General features: G+C 40.7%; 1 protein-coding gene across 5 annotated transcripts in view; it reads left to right on the top strand.

Annotated features, from left to right (window-relative positions):
• Positions 1 to 17,011, top strand: part of MANEA (mannosidase endo-alpha) — a 29,599-nt gene extending 12,588 nt beyond the window's left edge. For all 5 annotated transcript variants that reach the window (XM_084827137.1, XM_084827134.1, XM_084827138.1 and 2 more), the window contains one exon: positions 241 to 17,011. In XM_084827137.1, coding sequence (XP_084683263.1) covers positions 241 to 877 — 637 coding nt within the window. In that variant the 3' untranslated portion in view covers positions 878 to 17,011. The remainder of the gene's footprint in view (positions 1 to 240) is intronic.
• The last annotated feature ends 3,269 nt before the right edge of the window (positions 17,012 to 20,280 follow it).

Below are 20,280 nucleotides of genomic sequence, written 5' to 3' on the forward strand. Positions count from 1 at the left end.
TATGGGATTAAAAGCACAGTAATTGAGTAATTTTCTCTTCATATTACGAAGAATTTAATTAGAATTTATTTTACATAATTCCATTGCCAAGTGTAATTTTTTTCAGTATATGTAATGCTAATGAGGACACCACATTTCAACTGAAATATAATTGAGGGAGGGAGTTTGAGGAATAGCTTTTAACTTTCATTAAAAATATAAAGAATATTTGCTTGATATATTTGATTCTTTGCTTTATAGATATGGAGATCATCCAGCATTCTACAGACATAAAGTCAGCACAGGTAGAACCCTTCCCATGTTTTATGTTTATGATTCATATATAACAATGCCTGAAATGTGGGCAAATCTGCTCACTGTATCAGGATCCCAAAGCATACGCAATACACCATATGATAGCTTATTCATTGCCCTTCTTGTGGAAGAAAAACACAAGCATGACATCCATAAAAGTGGCTTTGATGGAATTTATACATACTTTGCCACAAATGGCTTCTCTTATGGATCAAGCCACCATAACTGGCCAAGCCTGAAAGCTTTTTGTGACACGAAAAACCTAATCTTTATTCCAAGTGTGGGACCAGGCTACGTTGATACCAGCATTCGACCATGGAACAACCACAATACACGGAACCGTGTCAATGGCAAATACTACGAGACTGCATTCAGTGCTGCACTTCTAGTACGACCTGAAATCATTTCCATCACCTCTTTCAATGAATGGCATGAGGGGACTCAGATTGAAAAAGCCATTCCAAAAAAAGTTGGAAAGACAACTTACCTGGACTATCAGCCTCATAAACCAAATATTTATCTGGAGCTCACTCACAAATGGTCTGAAAAATATAGCAAAGAAAAAGAGCAGTGGCTTACATGAGGTGCTACTGCATCAAGAAACCCATCATTATTTCTCAGTGATAACTTGAGAACGTTTTAACTTGTGAGGATGTAGTTTGCATTCTGGCTATAACTTTGTTAAAAGTTTTCACTTTACGAAGTAAAGGTAACCGTGGCAAGCAATCTAGCCCCTTGGGTTCTTAAACTATATGGAGAATATGTTGACAGTGCTAAATACTGTACATACTAATATTCTGTGTATTACAAGTACTCTGCCAAGAATATTTGATTGGTTCCTCAAGTAGGATGATGCAGAACTTATTTCAACTTTGGCTGCAACCCAAGTGGTTCCATCAGGTATTTGCATACAGCCGGGCTTCTGTGTTTCCCCCTGTCCAGAAGAAATCCCTCAAACTACCCCTCAAGGCAAGGCAAGTTTAGAAGCAGCTTCCTGTATGGCGTAAGGAGCTGTAGCTGGGAAGCAAAACCAAGCAATCCCTGGCTGCTCATGTGGAAGCCCTCCTGTGCAAACTCAGGGCTTTGGAACAACTGTGAACAAAATTGGCATTCATAGTTCTTTTAATGTGTACCCGATGCATGGAATGGCTTATCCAGTGATAGAGTGCAGAGTCCACTAGAAACTTTTTCAGCTCAAGAACCACTTTAAAATGAGTTGGAGTTATGAGCATAGCCTGCTTTTCCTGTGCAGCTCCCATTCATTTCAATGTACATAGGCAGAACTGGTAGTAGATGCCCACAGTGTATGTCTTTTGTATGGTTATAGAAGCAAAAAAAAGGCTTGTCTTTATATTTGCATATTTGGGGTAGAAATGATGAGTGATACCTAACTGTTATATTTATAGTTAATAGTTTCAGTTAAGCTATTTTAAGAAATGTTTACTAATGTTGCATGGCATCGTATTATGGTGTGCAAACCCCAACCAGCTTTTATGTGATGTTATTGTCAGCATAAGTAGAACTAGGAAACAGTATTATCCTATCAGTAGAGGTTAAACAACTAAAACTAAAAAAGAGGAGTATCCAAGTTTAGGGTAAAAAACAGCCCTCCTCATACATACATCAACTCCTTACAGCAGCCCTTGTTCCATGCCACTCCAGAAAGCATTCTAACCTTGGGAGAAGCGTTTATGGGACTTGGGGGGAGCTAAAAAGTTCTATGGGCAAACATAGCACCCATTGACATTTGGTTTGAATCCCAGCCATTGGAACCATTTTCAAAGAAGAAAAAATGTTCTTGCTTTTTATAGTCTTTTAAGGGGGTGCAACTTTTCAGAGAATAAGGCCAAAAACTAATACTTTAAAACAATATAAATGATTAGTCATGTGAGCATAGGTAGAAGCTAAAAAGATTGCTTTTAAAAGCATTGTTCTTTTTCCAGCATTGGAGTTATTATCTATTCCCAGCGAAATTGGAAATACTACGTTTGATTGAAGGAATGGAGACTGCCCAAGATAAAAACCACCAAAACCATGTCATGGTTATAAATGCTCTTTCTTCACTTGCATTCTTAGGTGGTATAACCTTATTAAAGAAAACTGAGGGTGCTCCCAGACAGAGGGCTTCTAGCGCTACCAATCCAAAGGCATTGGACAGCTACTCTTGTCTTTTCCTCCTTGATGAATTTTTTCTGATGGGGAAGAAAGATGGAAGAAGTAGTGGGGAAAACATGGGAGGGTTGCAAATCGAAGATTACTCTGGCTGGACCCCTTGTAAAATTGCATGAATGAGGCAGGACAATTACACAATAAAAGCCTCATCTGGAAGCATGTGAGTGCCTGCACATTTATTGGCTCTGGTTCAGTCTCCTCATACAGGTGTGTACTGTCTCAGGATGCAAGTGAAGGACTGCTTGCATGCAAGCACCCCGTGTCCAAATCTTACTTATTTTCCATGTACATACTATTTTTTAACAATTTGAGAGATGGCTTACATTAAAATAATTAAAAGAATAAAACAAAAATATTTTTAAAAACATCCATAATAATAATAAAAAATCTTGCTTGCTTAGCTTTCTCTATTTATATAAGCTTTACATATGAAGGGATATTTTGTTGTGGGGTTCACTTCAAGTGTGGTAGCCTTCACTTGGCAGTCTGTGATGAGAGGACTGTGCCACAAGAGCACCTGTGCTTTGAGCCTTTCCTCAGTAATAGGCTATAGGATGTTGTGGTTTTCAGTGAGTGCCTTAGAATGACTAAACTGGAAGTGCCTCTCTGTTGAGCTCCCTTGACACTTATCCTAAACTAACAGCCAACCCTCAAGCTTGATTCACTGTATATTTTATGAGCTTGGTTTGGCAATTTTGAAGAATTTCCTATACTATGTAGTGTCAGAGGTAGGGGAGGGTTGGTGCTTTCCGGCTGATTGATTTGGAATTAGGCTTGACATTTTCATTTTTTCAAAATCAGATCATTTATTTTATTCTAAATCCAATTCTAAGCCCAATTTGCTTCTAATGGTCTCATTGTGAGCATGATGGGGTCCAAGCATTTTATTCCCTGTAGCATGCTTTCTTCCCATTTACTTGGCCGAGTGGCTGCAACAGCTACTACTCCAAAGAGGTCTTTCTAGAGGCCTCCCTGGCGCCTGCTGAGAACTGTATGTTTTTCAGGAGGCCTGAGTCCCTCGCTGCCAAGGAAACTACATGCCCTATTGTTGCAGGAGTGGCGAAGACAGAAATGAACTTGCAGGGCTGTAATCCAATTCTGTAAATTCCATTCCTCTTTTGCTTTCAGATAGTGATAAATGTTTGGGGAGTTTATGCAGATTTTTCTAGCCACACTAAAAATAGAAATATAATCACATTCTGTGAATATTATTTCTTACAAATCATCCAATGTTAGTCACTTTGCAGAAAGTGACAGTGTCAAAGGATTTTTTAATTGAAAAAAAATACAGATTGAACTATGGCCATCGGCCAGACTGAAGTGGATTTTTCAATGCCACTTTTGTAACAATTTTCACAGAACTAAATGGATCACTGTATTCTAGTATGTGCACATCTCTGCCTTCTAGGTCATGATACCATTTTTATGGCGGATCCTGAGTGCAGTGGCATGAAAGGATATCTGTGTACTAAAGGATAAGATAGAAGGATAGATAAAAAGTAAAGATTACTTCAGTGCTGTTCTCAAACTATCCACTTTTCAAGGGTAGCTGATGCAAAGGCAAGGCGAATTGCGAAAAAATTGTGAGCTGCACTTTATCCATCTCTAATTGGCCATAGTTTAGAGCTGATACAGACAGAATATTCATCTTGGGTGACAATATTAACCTTTTAAATTTGTTGTTGAAACAGCTTTCCCAATGAAAGAGCTTTACCAACACTGCCCTTGCCAGCAGGAATCAAGTTGATGGATTATTTATTAATTGTGTTACTTACTGTAAATTAGTTGTATGAACTGTCCCTTAAGAGGAGCGAGAAAATTGAGTCCAAGAATAATATAGTAAGTTGGAATTTGTCCTGGATTCTGTACATGGAAATCAATTAACTTAATCTGATAATGCTACAGGACAATCCTATGCATGATTACTTAGAAGTAAATCAGCTTGATATCAGTGGGGTTTACTCCCAAGTAAAGTTGGCATGCTTAAATGCAAACATACTTCTGAGTAAACATTCATAGTACAGCACTGTTAGTGTCTTTAGAAGCCTCAGAATGGTTTATGTCCTGGAGGGCGCAATCCTGTCAGGATAGGCGACCGCCTCTGAACTCAGAGGTGACCGCCTATCCAATGCAGGGCAGGAGCAGCGCGGAGGGGATCTTCTCCTCTGCACTTCAGCTGCCCTGCATTCACGGCTAGACAGCCAGTTTTGGCTGTCTAGCCACAGGAAGTTGGAGTGGGGGGGGGCCTGGACGACGCATAGGAAGCGTTGGAAAGGTACTTCTGCCCACCCCGTCCCCAAGGACGCCCCGTTTTTGCTGCTCCTATAAGTCCAGCGCCAATCTGTGCTGCCTACAAGGCAGCACAGGAGGGGGTGGAGGTCAGTTCTCAGGGAACTGACCTATCCTATGGCTGTGTAGCCACTGACTAGCGGCCATAGGATTGTGCCCTGAATTAGAGCACTTATAGTATCCACAAAGTAATGAATACTTCAAAACTCTCAAAATTTATTCACAAGTAGTTAAGGATTTAAGAATAATCATGTTCTGAAACCAATTTTACTACTACTATATAGGCACTTTAGATAACTAATCAATTTTAGTTTTGTTTTTTTAATTGTATGCCTTTAAAAAATAGTAACCTAAGTTTTTTTACCACCTTTTTTTCTCCCACTCATTTCTTCAGTTGTGCTCCTGCTCAGGGCTGTGATCCAACAAAGTTATAAGCATGAAAAGGAGAACCACACACATACACATAGCTGGAGCTTGCAGTCACTTGCTCTGCTGATGCTGCCGACTACATTTTAAAGTGAAAAGTGGCTTGCCTTTTCAACTGTGTGGGCAGCTTCAGTTCAGACTTTAAAGAAACCTCCAGCTAAAGGAGCACAGGTAGGAACATAGGAAGCTGCCTTATAGGCTCTCTTCACACCTGGCATTTTATCCCACTAAAAACTGGTCCTTTTGATTCCAGATCCTTTCTGGGATTTACACTGGCCTGGTATACAGGCATCTCTTAGCCCGTCCCTCCTCTGTAAACCTTTTCATGGCTGGGCCGAGCTGCATGGAACAATCAGGACAGAAGGGGGCTGCTGGCTCCATGCCCCCTCCCCTCCCCTGATCATTGGTTCCTGTAATATGATTGATGGCTCCGCCCATCCCTCCACTCCTCCACAGCAGGAGGGGAGTTGGAAGCCCTTCTAGTGACTTGGATACTGGGCTATGGGAGCTGGTCCCCTCCTTCCTCCGAGGGAGAGAGAGTCTTTTCAGTGGTTTATCCCGAGATTGCTAGCACTGCTAGTCTTTTTCTGCTAAATACATCAGTGTATGATGAAATTAAATGCAGGATATTGCTTGCACTACTGAGTTTGAAGGGTATACCAATTTCCAGGTTCCTAACGACAGAAGTAAGAAATCCACAAACAGACCTGTATACAGTCTGTACACCAAGCCATCCCTAGCAGCACCCACCCCCTGAGGCGACCGCTTCTCAGGGGACACCTTCATTAGACCCAGCTTGCTTCCCCCGCACGCTCTTGTTGCTCTTCCCCCTTATTCTGGCTTCCCAATGACCCTGCAAGGTGGGCTAGGAGAAGAGATAGTGGATGGCTAGGTGGGAGGGAGTACTATGGAAAACAACCTCAGTGTTACTGCCTTATCTAAAACAACCCCACACCCCAAAAGGAAACCATTAAAAATTACCATTCCAAGCTCTGCATGATGAATTTATTCAGGGGAGGAGAAAAGGTACTTTTAATACCCATTGAAATCCTAACTGTCAAGCCTTTCTCCTGCATGGCTGAGAAGAGAGATTCCCCCATCCACCCTGGGAGGAAAAGCCTATCAAACTGGTGAGCAAAGGGGAGAAGAAGCAGTCAGTGAAGTCAATGGGAGGGGGAGGTTCAAGGTAAATGCATTGAAGGGGATGGGAAACCTTAAGACTGCTACTGTAAGTAGACTTACAATGCACTCCTATCCATGCCTACTCAGAAGCAAGCCACACAGATTTCATGGCACTTACTTCCAGGAAAGGAAAGCCTTACATGGCTTTCCTTTCAAAGCCTTTCCTTACAAAGCCTTTCCTCCCAGGAAAGGAAAGCTGGTGAGGACGAGGGAGAGGGCCTTCTCTGTGGTGGCCCCCACTCTGTGGAACTCCCTCCCTAGGGAACTTTAATGAGCTTCCCCCTCTTTAATGAGCTTCCTCCACGCATTAAAAATGTGGTTGTTCAGGCAGGCATTTGGGGTGGGTTAGGGTAATTTTAGAAATGTGATGTTTTTAATGTTGAATTTTATTGTTCTGAACTGTTTTTATTGTTGTACATCACCCAGAGTGACTGGGTGACCAGCCAGATGGGTGATTAATAAATTTAATTAATAAATAAATAACATCCAGTGAGTTTACTCAGAAGTAAGCATTGCTGAGTTCAAGGGGATCTCAGAGAAGCATTTGGGATGTTTAACCACTTTACAGTTCAAGCACCCATAGTGGAATGGGAGAGAGACAGAAACGGTCACTGGAAGCATGGTCAGTGACCTGTCCCCACCCTCCTGCCGATTTGTTGTCATGACAATGTTATTCAACACCACCCAGCAACACCCCCTAGCACACTCCCACACAAAGCGGGACAAAGAGCTAAAGGAGAAATATGCAGGGGGGAAATGGCGATTTCAGTCTCAAGCAGAGAAAATGCCGGGTTTTCCCCGTTCTCAGATAACACGGGAAGAGGGAAGGAAAGTTGTCAGATAGCAGCAGGAGAGCATCGTCATCGTTTAAAGCTCCTGTGAAAACCAGTGATTAAAGAAGAACAATCCTGCTAAAAAGGTGTGAAGCCAGATGATTGGTCCATCTAGCTCAGTATTGTCTGCTGGGCTAGCAGCAGCTCTCCAGGTTTCAGGCAGCAGTGTTTCCCAGCCCTACTGGGATTGGCCAGGGATTGAACCTGCAACCTTTTGTACTGAGCTACAGTTCTCTTCCACCTCGCCCCCGCCCCCCAGACATGAGGAGATCTACAAAATTGTTCCAGTGTCAGTAAAAAGAAATTGTGGAAATCTTTTTCTTTCAGAAGTTAGAAATCTTGAAAGGAGATTTTGACGTGTTGTATGTTTTTTTCAAGGCATAGTTCTTCTACCTCTGACTGGTTTCTTTTTTTAGTGTTTGTTGTTGCTTTGCAGACAGTTGACTTCTGAGATTCCATTTCCAGTGAGATTCCTTCACTTCACAGTATATGATTGTAACAATCATACAGCATATACATAATACGGAGAGTTGAATCTAGGTTGTCTGAGGCTCTCCTTTTATTCCTATATGTGTGATTTGGGTGTATAAAACATTTGAATGGTAGGCCAGGGAATGGGGAAACATCTGATATTTCCATGTAGGATATCTAACAGAAAGTAACACATAGCACTGCCTTCATATCATACAGTCTGGTCCATATGCTACATAATGAATGCCACTGGTAAAGGATTTAAATTCTTAGCAAGGCCTGAAAAGCATATAAAACAAGCCAATACTCTTTGGAGATTTATTCATGCACCTCTGATGGGATTCCAGTTAAATTTGTAATGAGTTTGATGGGCAGCTGTTCTCAGTAGCTTTGGTTAATATTCCTTGAACAGGGGTACAGTGTTATAAGTTTGAATCTTTCTTCTCCAGTTATCTTTGTAAACCCTGCACAAGTTTTAAACCAATGCTCCTCTCTATGAGCTAAGAAACAGACATCAATCACGAGTCCTATAATAGTAAGACACTGTCACGTGGTGACAATAAGGAAGAGAAGCCTGAATCTGAGAGTGGTTGATTTAGAGCTTAACAGCTCAGCTACAAGGCTACAGGTTTTTACAAATCGCAGCCTAGCTTATGGATTCAGTTCGCTTTCTTCTATCCAAATAATGTAAGTGTCTCAACAGTTGTTTCAGTCAATTATGTGATAAAAGGTTTTCAAAACTATATTAAGATCTGCCTTATGAGAAATGAAATTCTAATTTACTTAAGAAATAGCTGTTTGCAAAATCTGTTATACAACAGGATTTTTTTTTTTAAATGGATAACATTAACATAATAAACGAATGAACAGTTTGGAAGCACGTTGTGCATATTTATAGAGAAACTGAAACACACACAGACAAAATCACTCTTTGTGCTACAAAAAAGAAAGGATCAGTATTTCTGGAATAAAATTTTGTGATAGTAATTATGATACAGATCTATATATTTGTAGAAATTTCTGTTTAATATTCATTCCATCTATCTTACCCTCAGATAATTTCTTTGAGCTTCAGTGGAAAAGCATTGAATAGCTTAGTAGACACTTGATCCATTCTTTTGTGAAATGTTTGTTAATTCTGATACTGCTAAAATCAGTATTTGAAGTCATGTTTTAATTTGGATAATATTTTGATCATATTTCAAGAAATTCAGCTGTTAAAAGCCATCTAAAGATGTTTTAGTCCATTTAATAATATGTACATTTGAATATGGGGTTCTTGTATTTATCTAAAAATAGATAGAAGAAGTAGCCACAATGTCTTATTTAGCCTCTTTCCCTGGAGAAATTAGAACAATGTCCCATGTAAAAATAGCTTTGTAGATACATCTCTATCGTTAGTTAATCCTGTTCTTAACTACATGTATTCAGACGTACATAGTGTTTGTAAAGTTTTCTACTGTATGCCTTTATGTAGCCAATCAAGTGACACATAGCTTCTGCCTAGGACTAATTTAGACAACTCACCCCTGCTCGAAAGTACAGCGTTTATAAGGTGGATATAGTGGTGGATGGTAGGACTACAGGTTGCTCTAAATCCATAATTAAGTTTACTAGGCCATGGATGTGGATCCAGAATCTTTCTTGGTGCACATCTGTTTTTATGTTGTTGTACATACGTTATGCAAAAATGGGCATTACCAACTTGTACACAACATTTTGACATCCATCTTGAAGTTAAAACATGGGATTTCTGGGATTGATTGATACGATCCTTTATGGGCTTGTTAGCAAGTTGGAATTTTGTGAAAGTTCATGTGGGGCAGTGTAGTTGGATGTTGCAGATAATTTTCACTATTAATGCCAGTGGAGAGTGATATTTGTTAGTAGTCTTTTCTTGCTTGTAAATTGGGATGAAGACTATTATATTCCAGAGAATAACAAGTCCCAAGTGCGCTTCAAATTATTACGCACTTAGTTGGTCAAGTCCTTCCTCTTCTTATTTTTGTCATAACATTTTCTTGCCTGTATTTCTGTGATTTGGAACTACCCCATGACATTTGATTTTAAAGTTGTTGACAAACTCAGAACATGCTCCTTTCACTTGCTGTACTCCACTAGGTATATTAATATGTGTTTGTTAATTCACAACAATCTTCATTATGATGGTTGGAGAAGAGAGATAAACAAGATATTGCTAGACCATTTCTTAATTATTGCTGTAGCTCTGCTAGTCAGGAATTTGCAAGCATTTGACCTGATTCTTTAATTGGGATTCAAGCTAAAGGTCCAAGACAAAATGTACAATTACCAGTCCTGTATGAACTATGCTACTTCAGACAACAGTTGAATCAAATAACTGCTGTAAACAATTCCTTGCATATTCAAAGCTAGAATTTCAGGGAGGAAGCTGGACTAGAACCTCTCTAACATGCAAGTTTCGGTGTGTGCAGGGGGTGTGCGTGTGTGAGTCCGTCTGTTAATATGGGAATGCATTCAGACGTTCAGTTTACAATCAGTTGTCTGATGTGGTACATTTCAGGAATAAATATATTTGCACAGGCCGCTGGAGTTTCCCTCTTACAGAAATATGTAATTTGAACCATTTAATTGTTTGGCTATTTTAGTCTTTTTCTTTTTAATTACATAACTGTCATTTTTACAGACATAGCAGCTTCCATTTAAGAAGCCATTTTTCCCACCAAATATACATTCTTTTTACTAGATATGGACCTGTGTGATGTTAACTATTATAATTTTTTCTGTGGAGGGCCAATACACTTGTGTCCAATGGTACATACAATCTAGTAAAAAGCTCACACGTTATGGATCAAGTACAATAGTCCATGCATGTTCAAATTCTGCCTTAACGCCAGTGTATATGACACTGGGAAAAGATTGGGCCCCTGTTACTGTTTAATATTATGGGGAATAGCATATATTATCCACAATTGATGTGCCATACTTTTATTTTGTATTTGGGTACCAGTCCCCGAACACAAAATGTAAATCATAAAAAACAGTCACATTGACATTTAATCTTCTGAGTTGTCTGCCTTATTGACTTACTTAGTGGTATGCATTTATATTGAAATACACATTATATATTTTCTGTTCAGTTGTATACCCTAAAATCAAAGGCAATGGGGCATAATAGCAACACTTTTTATTTTAAAGGATTTATAGATTTAGTTGAATACATCTCAGTGCATATATTTTCGAAAGTACATTGGGGAACCAAACAAGATGTGAAGTAGAACATTTTTTCCTTAGCCTTGTACTTTTTAAAGCTTGTCTCTGATGTTCAAGAACTCTTCCCCTGATGTTTTTCCCACTGTCTGTAAGGAATTCCCCTCTATATGGATTTCATGTCTAATAACAGTTGGCTGAAATGACTATACATTTCTTACACTGTAATCATAAACACACTTAAAAGGGAGTAAGCCCTATTGAAGACAGTGGGACTTGGTTCTGAGTAGTGATTTGGGTACTTCTCTTACATTGTTGAAATTTAAGAAAAAAACAAAGGTACTGAAAACTGTTGACATACTAAGGGCCGAATCCTATTATCCCTGGAGATTTTGGATTCCCCTTCCCAAAGCCATAGATACTCCTAATACCTCAGGAGGATCTGACATTGGATCCCTCCCTTGGCTCCTCATAACCATCGTGGAAAGAATCATACTGCTTGCCTTCCGAGGTCTCAAGAGTGCCATCTGACAATCTCATAGAGGTTGAAAAGGGGGTGACTGGGGGGGGGGAGGCCAGGATCCGCAGAATCCAATGGCCTCGCAGTCATGCATTCCTGCCCACTTCAGTAAGTGAGTTAAGGGGGGTCAGAGGCCCATCTAACTGGTGGGGCAGGGGTTGGGAAGAGGGGGAACAGGAGGTTAAATCACTTCCGTCCTGCTGCCAGCAACAGCCTGGCAGGGCATAGGGTATTTGAAACCCTCCAACTTCACAGGCTTCCATCCAGCAGGAGCATAGTCCATAGGATTGTGCCCTAATATTTATTTATCTCATTTCTATACTGCCCAATAGCCGAAGCTCTCTGGGCAGTTCACAAAAATTTAAACCAAACAGCACACAATAAAACAATTTAAAATACATAGAACATTAAAATCACAATATAACAATACAACCACAATTAAACCTAGCAGCAGTGCAGGAGTTTAAAATACAGATTTAAAAAGGCAAAGCTAAAAGTCTAGAAAGCTAAAATGCCTGGGAAAATAAAATATTCACCTGGCGCCAAAAGGAATACAATGTAGGGGAAAGGTGAACCTCACTAGGGAGCTCGTTCCAGAGCCGGGGTGCCACAACAGAAAAGGCCATCCTCCTAGTAGCCACCGCCTCACTTCCTTTGGCAGGGGCTCACGGAGAAGGGCCGCTGACGATGATCTTAAGGTCCAGGCAGGCACATATGTGAGGAGGCGATCCTTCAGGTAACCTGGCCCCAAGCCATTAAGGGCTTTAAATGTTAATACCAGCACTTTGAATCAGGCCCGGAAATGGACTGGCAGCCAGTGCAGCTGAAAAAGTACTGGTGTAATATGAGCTCGCAGGCCAGTCCCTGTTAACAATCTTGCTATTTGTATAACAATCTTGCTGCCCTATTTCGGACCAGCTGAAGTTTCCGGACTGTCTTCAAAGGCAGCCTCACGTATAACGCATTGCAGTAATCCAGACGAGAAGTTATCAGAGCATGGATAACTGTAGCTTGGCTATCTCTGTCCAGATAAGGGCGTAGTTGGTATACCAGCCTAAGCTGATAAAAAGTGCTCCGTGCCACTGAGTTCACCTGTGCCTCAAGTGACAGTTCTGGATCCAAGAGCACCCCCAAACTATGAACCTGATCCTTTAGGGGGAGTGCAGCCTCCTCCAGAACAGGTTGAATATCACCTAGCCGGGCAGATGAACCACCCACTAACAGTACCTCTGTCTTGTCTGGATTGAGTTTCAGTTTATTGGCCCTCATCCAGTCCATAACCAAGTCCAGGCCCTGACTGAGAACAGCCACTGCCTCCCCTGGGTTTGATGAGAAAGAGAGGTAGAGCTGGGTGTCATCTGCATATTGATGGCACCTGAGCCCACACTTCCGTATAACCTCCCCCTGCCGTTTCATGTTGGTGTTAAACAGCATAGGGGATAAAATAGAGCCCTGTGGAACCCCATGGCACAATTTCCATGGCACAGAGCAATGTAATACATTTCAGCAACTCAAACAATTACACATATTATGCTGACAACCACTCATCTATTTTTATAAGAGTTTGACTCTTCCACTGAGGTCATTGGGGGATCTTCAGTTTCTCTGTCACTACTTATTAGTTCCATTTCACACTGAGACATATGTATATTTCAGTGACTTATATTGTACCCTCACATACTTACTAGGAATAATTACTTGAAAAACATTAATTATAACTTTGAAACTGCCAAGCTTGCCTAATATTGCATTTGCAGTTGGGATCCATTCATTGTTACTAATGAAATTATGAAATGGACAATTTTCTACCCCACATCACTGCTTTTGAGTAAACATGAATAGGATTGTATTATCAGTCCCTTACTAATGGTTTTAATATATGCAGTAAAATAAGAAAATAAGGGGTCACCAAGTTATTGGCTATGAAAACTCTACTATTAGAAATAGAATAGAGTTAGCAAATCCCTAAAAGACAGAGGGATCATCAAGCGTTAGGGATGACATAAGTTTTAGGATTAGAGTCTTCAAATTTCTGGAGACTAGAAGTACACAGTAGGGGCTAGAACTACTGATGAAACTGCAAGCTGTGCATTTATGCGACTACTCTCAGCAGTAGGATTTAAAGCCAAATGGGATTCTGTTGTGACTGTTAGAAACATGGTTTCTTGAGAGCCGCTTCATATGTTGTACTCTGCACATCTTATTCACAGGTTGCAGTGCAAGAATGATCATGGCCAACCACATGTACAGGCAACTGATAAATAGGCTTATATGTGATTGTTACACCAGATACTTTTCTCTACAGAGAAGTATTTTCTCTCCAGGAGACACTGAAGCATCTCTGTATTGCAGCCCACAATCTAGTTTTCAGATGTTATACCTGGATCATTGAAATCTATTAGCTTCATTGAACTAACTGAAACTTACCCAGCACCTCAATGAGTTTTGGAGGGAACTTGAAGGGAAAACTTCCCTTGTATTTGAAGGGAAGACTACTGTAATGAATCTAAGTTACTTGGCATTGCTTTTACCTACCTCTCCCACAAGCTACTGAAACAAGCAGTACAGGCTCCAATAAATTTAGCAGGGTCCAATTAGAAGTATCGCCTGAACTCCCTTTTAAAAATCCTTTCTTTCTGTGTGGCTGTCAGTTTGTTGATCTGTAACCCATAACCATTTGTAAGCCTTGGGGGAGAACTATACAATCCTTACATGGTTAATATTTTTCTTAGATACTTTTTAGAAGCATAAACTTTTCTTTAAGAATGCTTGCTTAAAATTGTAATTTACTTATCTTGCACAATTTCTTTCCATGAGCAGAACCCACCACATGTGGGTTCCCGGTCGACAGCTGGTTGACCACGGTGTGAACAGAATGCTGGACTAGATGAACCCCTGGTCTGATCCAGCACAGCTCTTATGTTCTTATGACACACTGAGGGTGAAATCCTATCTAGATAGGCGGCTGCCTCTGAACTCGAGGCGACCGCCCATCCAAAGCAAGGCAGGGAAGCACGGGGGCACACCTTTCCTGCTCTGCTTTTTCTGGTAGACAGCTCTTTTCAGCTGACTAGCTGTGGGGGGCGGGGGCCGAGCGGGAGAGGAGGCTGCTGTACGACACATAGGATGTGTCATACAGGCAGATCCACTGACCCTGCCCTGGAATGCCCCCAGCCCCACCCCTTTTCAGCTGCTCCATGTTCCTCTTCCAAGTGTGGAGGATTGGGCTTCTCTGCATGGCCTCGGAGGCAGCGCAGACGGGGGAGGTTGGTTTTCCAGGAACCAACCTCAGAGCGCAGGCTCCAAGGTAGGTTCCCGGAAAACAACATATCCTGTGGCCGTCTAGCTGCTGTCTAGTGGCCATAGGATTGCTCCCTCCCTGTGTTACATTGATAATATATTTTAGAAGTACTTAATTTTGTGTACCAATGAATGTACCCACCACTGACATTGTATAATGTTTTGCTGTATACAATTTATGCACAACTTATAGAAATCTTAAATACTCTGCATGTCTCAGGAAATATAATTTACAGAAAACGCACTTCAGAAATCATAAAATCCTGTTAAGTACTTTGTAATGTAATTAACACTTGAGCTAAGGACTGCAAACAATTCCAGGCTATGTTTAACAAATAAAATTGGTTTCTGTTATTGAGTTTCTATTTTGTGGCCTCATAATATTCAGCTGAAGCGACTAGAAACGGTGTACCATTCTGTTTGTTTGGAGCATTCTTTTAAATGGTTTTCATTTAAAATAACAGTAGCATATATTCAGTAGTTCTATCTCTTTGGTGCTTTGCAGAAGGAACTAGGTTTAGAGTAAGGCATTTTTAATATATCCATTTTTCTCACACATCAGGCTCTGAAGCTTTCCACCTAGGCTACACTGAAGTGAGGACAACAGATACAGGACATCTTGCCATGGGTCCTCAAGCCTCCACTTGGTTCACCTTCCCCAGGCAAAATGTTTTTCTTTTAGAATCAAGGTGTTAGAAGTATACTTAAAATGGCAGTGAGGTTGAATTTTTCAGTAACAATATGGTACAGTGTGAGGCCCAGGACAAATGAACACAGTAACTGTTAACTATTGGGTTTTATTGCATTAATAACCCAACCTTCCTCTGAGGAAGGATTTCTCAACACCCACCCCTAAGCATTTTTCCTCACAACAACCCTACGTGGAAGCAAGGCTTGATAGATAGCAACGTGCCTGATGCCACCCGGGGATGATTGAGCGGGATTTTGCTGAATGTATCTAGGTATGTTAAGTATGATCTTTGCCAAAGGCTGGATATATACCCAATTTCTTTAAATAAACAGACTTCATCTGTTTTACCATCTTCCACTATGGTAAGTAAGTGGGTCATATTCCTTTACTGAATTAAAAAAAGCCTCACCATTTTATCCCCCGACAGGGGCTTGAACTTGGTTCCTATCGTAAAAATGTCCACTTGGCTTTTTCCCAACCTCTCCCTACTCTTCCTATCAACCCTGTAGGGATCCTTTGTCTCCCAAGGAGATATTAGCAATTGCACTTGGCATTGAGGACTAGCAGAAGCCTTGTAATGGGAATTATTTTACCTTTTTGTTTTTCCTGTTTTCACCACCTTTATTAAGGGCTTTGGAAGAAGAAACTGTTTGAGATTAGGGTGGGTTGCTTAGTAGGACAGTGGAGGGAAACACACACCCCATGGAATTCAGCTGGGAAAGATTAGTGCAGTTCTTGCCCATGTGTGTCATGGTTACATTATTTAAGTGAAATACTTGACTGGTACAGCTGGAGGTTTGGTGCTGACTTCATTAGTGGGAAGCATGCGAGATTGGAGACCAGAGCAACAAAAGAGATAGAAGTTGTCAGCTTGGGTTAATGAGGATGTATGAGTTTAAATATGTATAGACCATATTTGCCACTGATGAAAAAGAAAAGTAGGTCCACGCATGCCCAGGTACATTAAAATGGCAATGAATTATTGAACAAAAATACTATTATAGGTGAATCTAATAAGTGAAATTAAAAGGAAAACTTAAGCTGAATGTCAGGTAAGTTTTCCTGATAGGTAACACTGTTATTGTGTGAAATAATTCCCCAAGGAACAAGCTTCATAGCTTGAAATCTTAAAACTAAATGAGAGAAAATGTTTGTGAAAGGTAAGAGAGGAAAGAAACTCTCTGGCATGCTAAAGAGAATAGCTTGCAATGTTTAGATTCAATAACATTGAAAATAGTTTCCTACATCCATTGATTCCAGTATATTGAACACAACTAGGCAATTTGTATGTTAAACATATTTGACAACAAAAAAAGAACCTACATGTGAGCTACTGATATTTTAAAATACAGCTTTTTAAAATGAATGGTTAAAGCTCTTCTTAAGCTAAAATTAACGATATTGTTCTATATATCACAAGAACCAAATAACATAGTGTAGGTTAGAGTATTAGACTATTATGTTTGGTATTTTAATTGGTTTTATTATGTTTTGGTATTTTTAATGGAAATTGTATTTAGCTATTTTATATTTTGTATGTTGTAATAATTTTGGTGTAAGTCACCTTGGGTCTTTTTTAAGAGAAAGGTGACTTAGGGCACAATCCTATGCATGTTGCGACAGAGAAAGGGCTTACAACTCCCAGCATTTCCCAGCCAGCAAAGCTGGGAGTTGTAGGCCTTTTCTCTGTCTCAACATGCATAGGATTGCACCCTAAGAAATTCATAGAGTAATAATAGACTAGGACTAGAAAGGCTCAGGTTCAAATCCCATCACTCTCTCCCAGTCTAACCTACTTCACAGGTCACAGTATCTCCAGGTAGGACTAAGAAAGAATCCTGCCTGAAACCTTGGAGAGCCGCTGCCAGTCAGTGTCAACAATACTGGGCTAGATGGACCAATGGACTAACTCTGTATAAGGCAGCTACCTATGGTCCTAAGACAACTCGTCTATCTAGCCCAGTACTGTCTACTGTGACTGGCAGCGATACTCCCAAGTTTAAGTTCCTTCATCTCGCCGAGCCCTGCTACGTCAAGTCCTCCAACTGAAAATGCCAAAGGCTGTCAACTTTCTCCATGTACACCACGCCAAGCTCCTCGGAGGAAAGGTGAGATAAAAATATCATAAATGAATATCATAAATTCTTTGTCATCTACAAATGAATATCATAAATGCTGCTTTGTCAAGCAGCACTGGCCTGTTATAATTTGTTTACAACAAAACATGCTGGAAAATGTTTCACTAAGTCTATGAGCTGCAACTAGAGATTCACAAGCCCCCTGAAGCTCTCCTCCAATTGGCCTGAGATTTTTCCAAAGTTTCCTGGAAAAAACTGGGGAGCCTCAGAAAATTTCCTGAGCCACTCCAAGCACTCAGAAGGGTGTTGTCAAACCAGTTTCACCACCACCCCTCCCACAAAATACAAAAAATACACAATTTTTGGTGACAATTGAGGAGGGGGTGTCTGGGTGGCAAAAATGTCCCCCTACCTCCCAGTGTTGCCTGCCCCTGGTCTAGACCCCTGTGAAATCTTGTGTTTGAGGAAGGACAATTGCAGGATAAAAAAGCTCATCTAGAAGCACCCACCCATGGAAGGTGATGGGACAGCCACAGAGCTAGCAAGCATGTCTCTACTCTCCTTCCTCGCATGTAGAGACAATTACTCCTTTAGAACAGAATAGTAGCATAGGGCTACTGTCTATTTGCGTTCTCCTGCTGAATTTAAAACTGATCTGCTGCTTGTAGGAATGAGGCAGAATTCAGCATTTAAGGTTCCATCCTCTATACTTCATCATAGCGTTCCTTGAAAGCTCGGGCATTGTACACAGTCAATAAGTTTTTGTGAGAGAGAGAGAGAGAGAGAGATTTCGTTGGTTGGTTGGTTATTATTTGTCCATAGCACAAAGGCCTTTACAAATATTATACACACACACATCTATATATATACACATACACACACACATGGAAATGTGCACTGCATGGCTGACTAGGATATGGCCTTCAGAGCCATACTTAGAGACTCAAGCCATTGCTATGGAAACACAGCATGGTATCTCAAATCTCTGGCTTCCTCATACAGCAGTGAGATGATTCAGAAAATAAAATTAACAAGCAAACAAATCAAGGCTCCATTGCTCCAGGGGAAATAGGGAGAAAAATTAAAAATGTTGTCCTATTGTGAGTATTAATAGGTCTCAGCTGGGAAAATCTGAATGGAAGATTTTATGCTAATGCCTTAGCAAAGCCTGGGAGTTGTCATTTTCCCCTATGCTTAGAGGCTCAAGTCAGGCGTGTAGATGCAGGTATCTCCATGCTTCACTGAGATTTCAAAAAGCAAATGCCTTAGCGGTTTGGATAACTACTAGGATTAATGAAACTCCTGGTCTCACAGTTATGTATTTTATTCAGAGCTAAAAAAAAAAAAGTAAAAATGGAAGCCCATAGGCAAATATACTTCTGTAAGTTTCAGAAATCAGTTTCAAGTTATTAAATAATAGTGAAGGTAATGTAATGACCTATGCTTGTTAGTTTTATGTTAATTATAGTGTACCAATTAATGTCCCTTAGGCCATTTTGTTGTTTAAATCTTGTTCTTGGCTGGTATGAGCAATATGGATCTTCACAGGTGGTCAACCTGAACATCCCACCAAGGTATTGCTGCCATTATCAGAACCAGTTTTGTTACGAGACATTTGGGTAACTTGGAAGAGTTGCAGTAGTTTTCTGGCTTCCTATAGAGCTTGTGCATCTCTTCTTTCCAATGAAGACCCCTTACCAGCTTGCCTTACTACACTCACAGGAGAGCATGTTATTAGGGCAGTTAACATTCACAGAGCAGTAGGTGCAGTGAGCCACAGAGCCACAAACCCAAACTGTATAAAAACACAAAAACACTCCAAATTTTGTATAATATGGATCCTTCTACTAGGAACAGAAATCAGGGCACCAACTTAGACAAATCCATATTAATTTTAGTCTATCCAACTCATCTGTGTTTCTATCGTATGTTTCTTGCACTATGTCACCAACAAATCCAGCCAGGGGATGCATTATCTGCTCCAAGATATATGGGCTAGAAATAGTGCCTGGACTCCAGCTCTGTATTCTGCAACAACCCCAAGGAAGTACATTCCTAGTTCATATCCAAGACTGGATAATAAGTTGCTTTCAGCAGGATGTTTTGAGGGAGTGACAATAAATGTCTACACTCTAGTCTCAAATGGCTCATCCACATCAGTGCAAACAGGAGACCCAGACTGTTAAGGTGTTTACTGAGAGTAAACAGCCTGACTTGTATTAACTTGTCACACAAAATTATTTGATTAAATTATCACTGGGATGTACGAAAGTGACTTACCTTTAACGAAATTTGATTCGAGGTGGGAGGGAGGTGCTCCATCCCTCCCCCCCCCCGAAATTCTGGCGGGGGAGAGGCGCTCCGTCCTCCCCCCCGAAATTCTGGCCGGGGGGGAGGTGCTCCGTCCCTCCCCCGTCCCAAATCCTGGCCGGCCGGGTGCGCAAATGGCGGCGGCCATAGCCGCCGCCGTTTGCGTCCCTGCAGTCAGCTGTGATAGGCTACGTAAATGTTTACATAGCCTATCACGGCTGATTTAAAAGAAAAAAAATGCGCGTACACAAATGGCGGCGCTCATGGGCGCTGCCATTTGCATTCCTTATTTTGACACGTCTTAATCTACGTAAACATTTACATAGACTACGGCGAAAATAAGGGGAACGGAAATAGCGTAGCGTCTGCGTTATTTGCGTTCCCCTTATTTTCTCCATCTTAGTCTACGTAAATGTTTACGTAGACTAAGACGTGTCAAAATAAGGAACGCATTTGCGTACACGCATGTTTTTTTTTTCCTTTAAATCAGCCGTGATAGGCTACGTAAACATTTATGTAGCCTAT

The sequence above is a fragment of the Heloderma suspectum genome, chromosome 1 (genome assembly GCF_057233095.1).
Source record: "Heloderma suspectum isolate Gila_16-S chromosome 1, 16-S_ref, whole genome shotgun sequence".
NCBI classification, from domain to species: Eukaryota; Metazoa; Chordata; class Lepidosauria; order Squamata; family Helodermatidae; genus Heloderma; species Heloderma suspectum.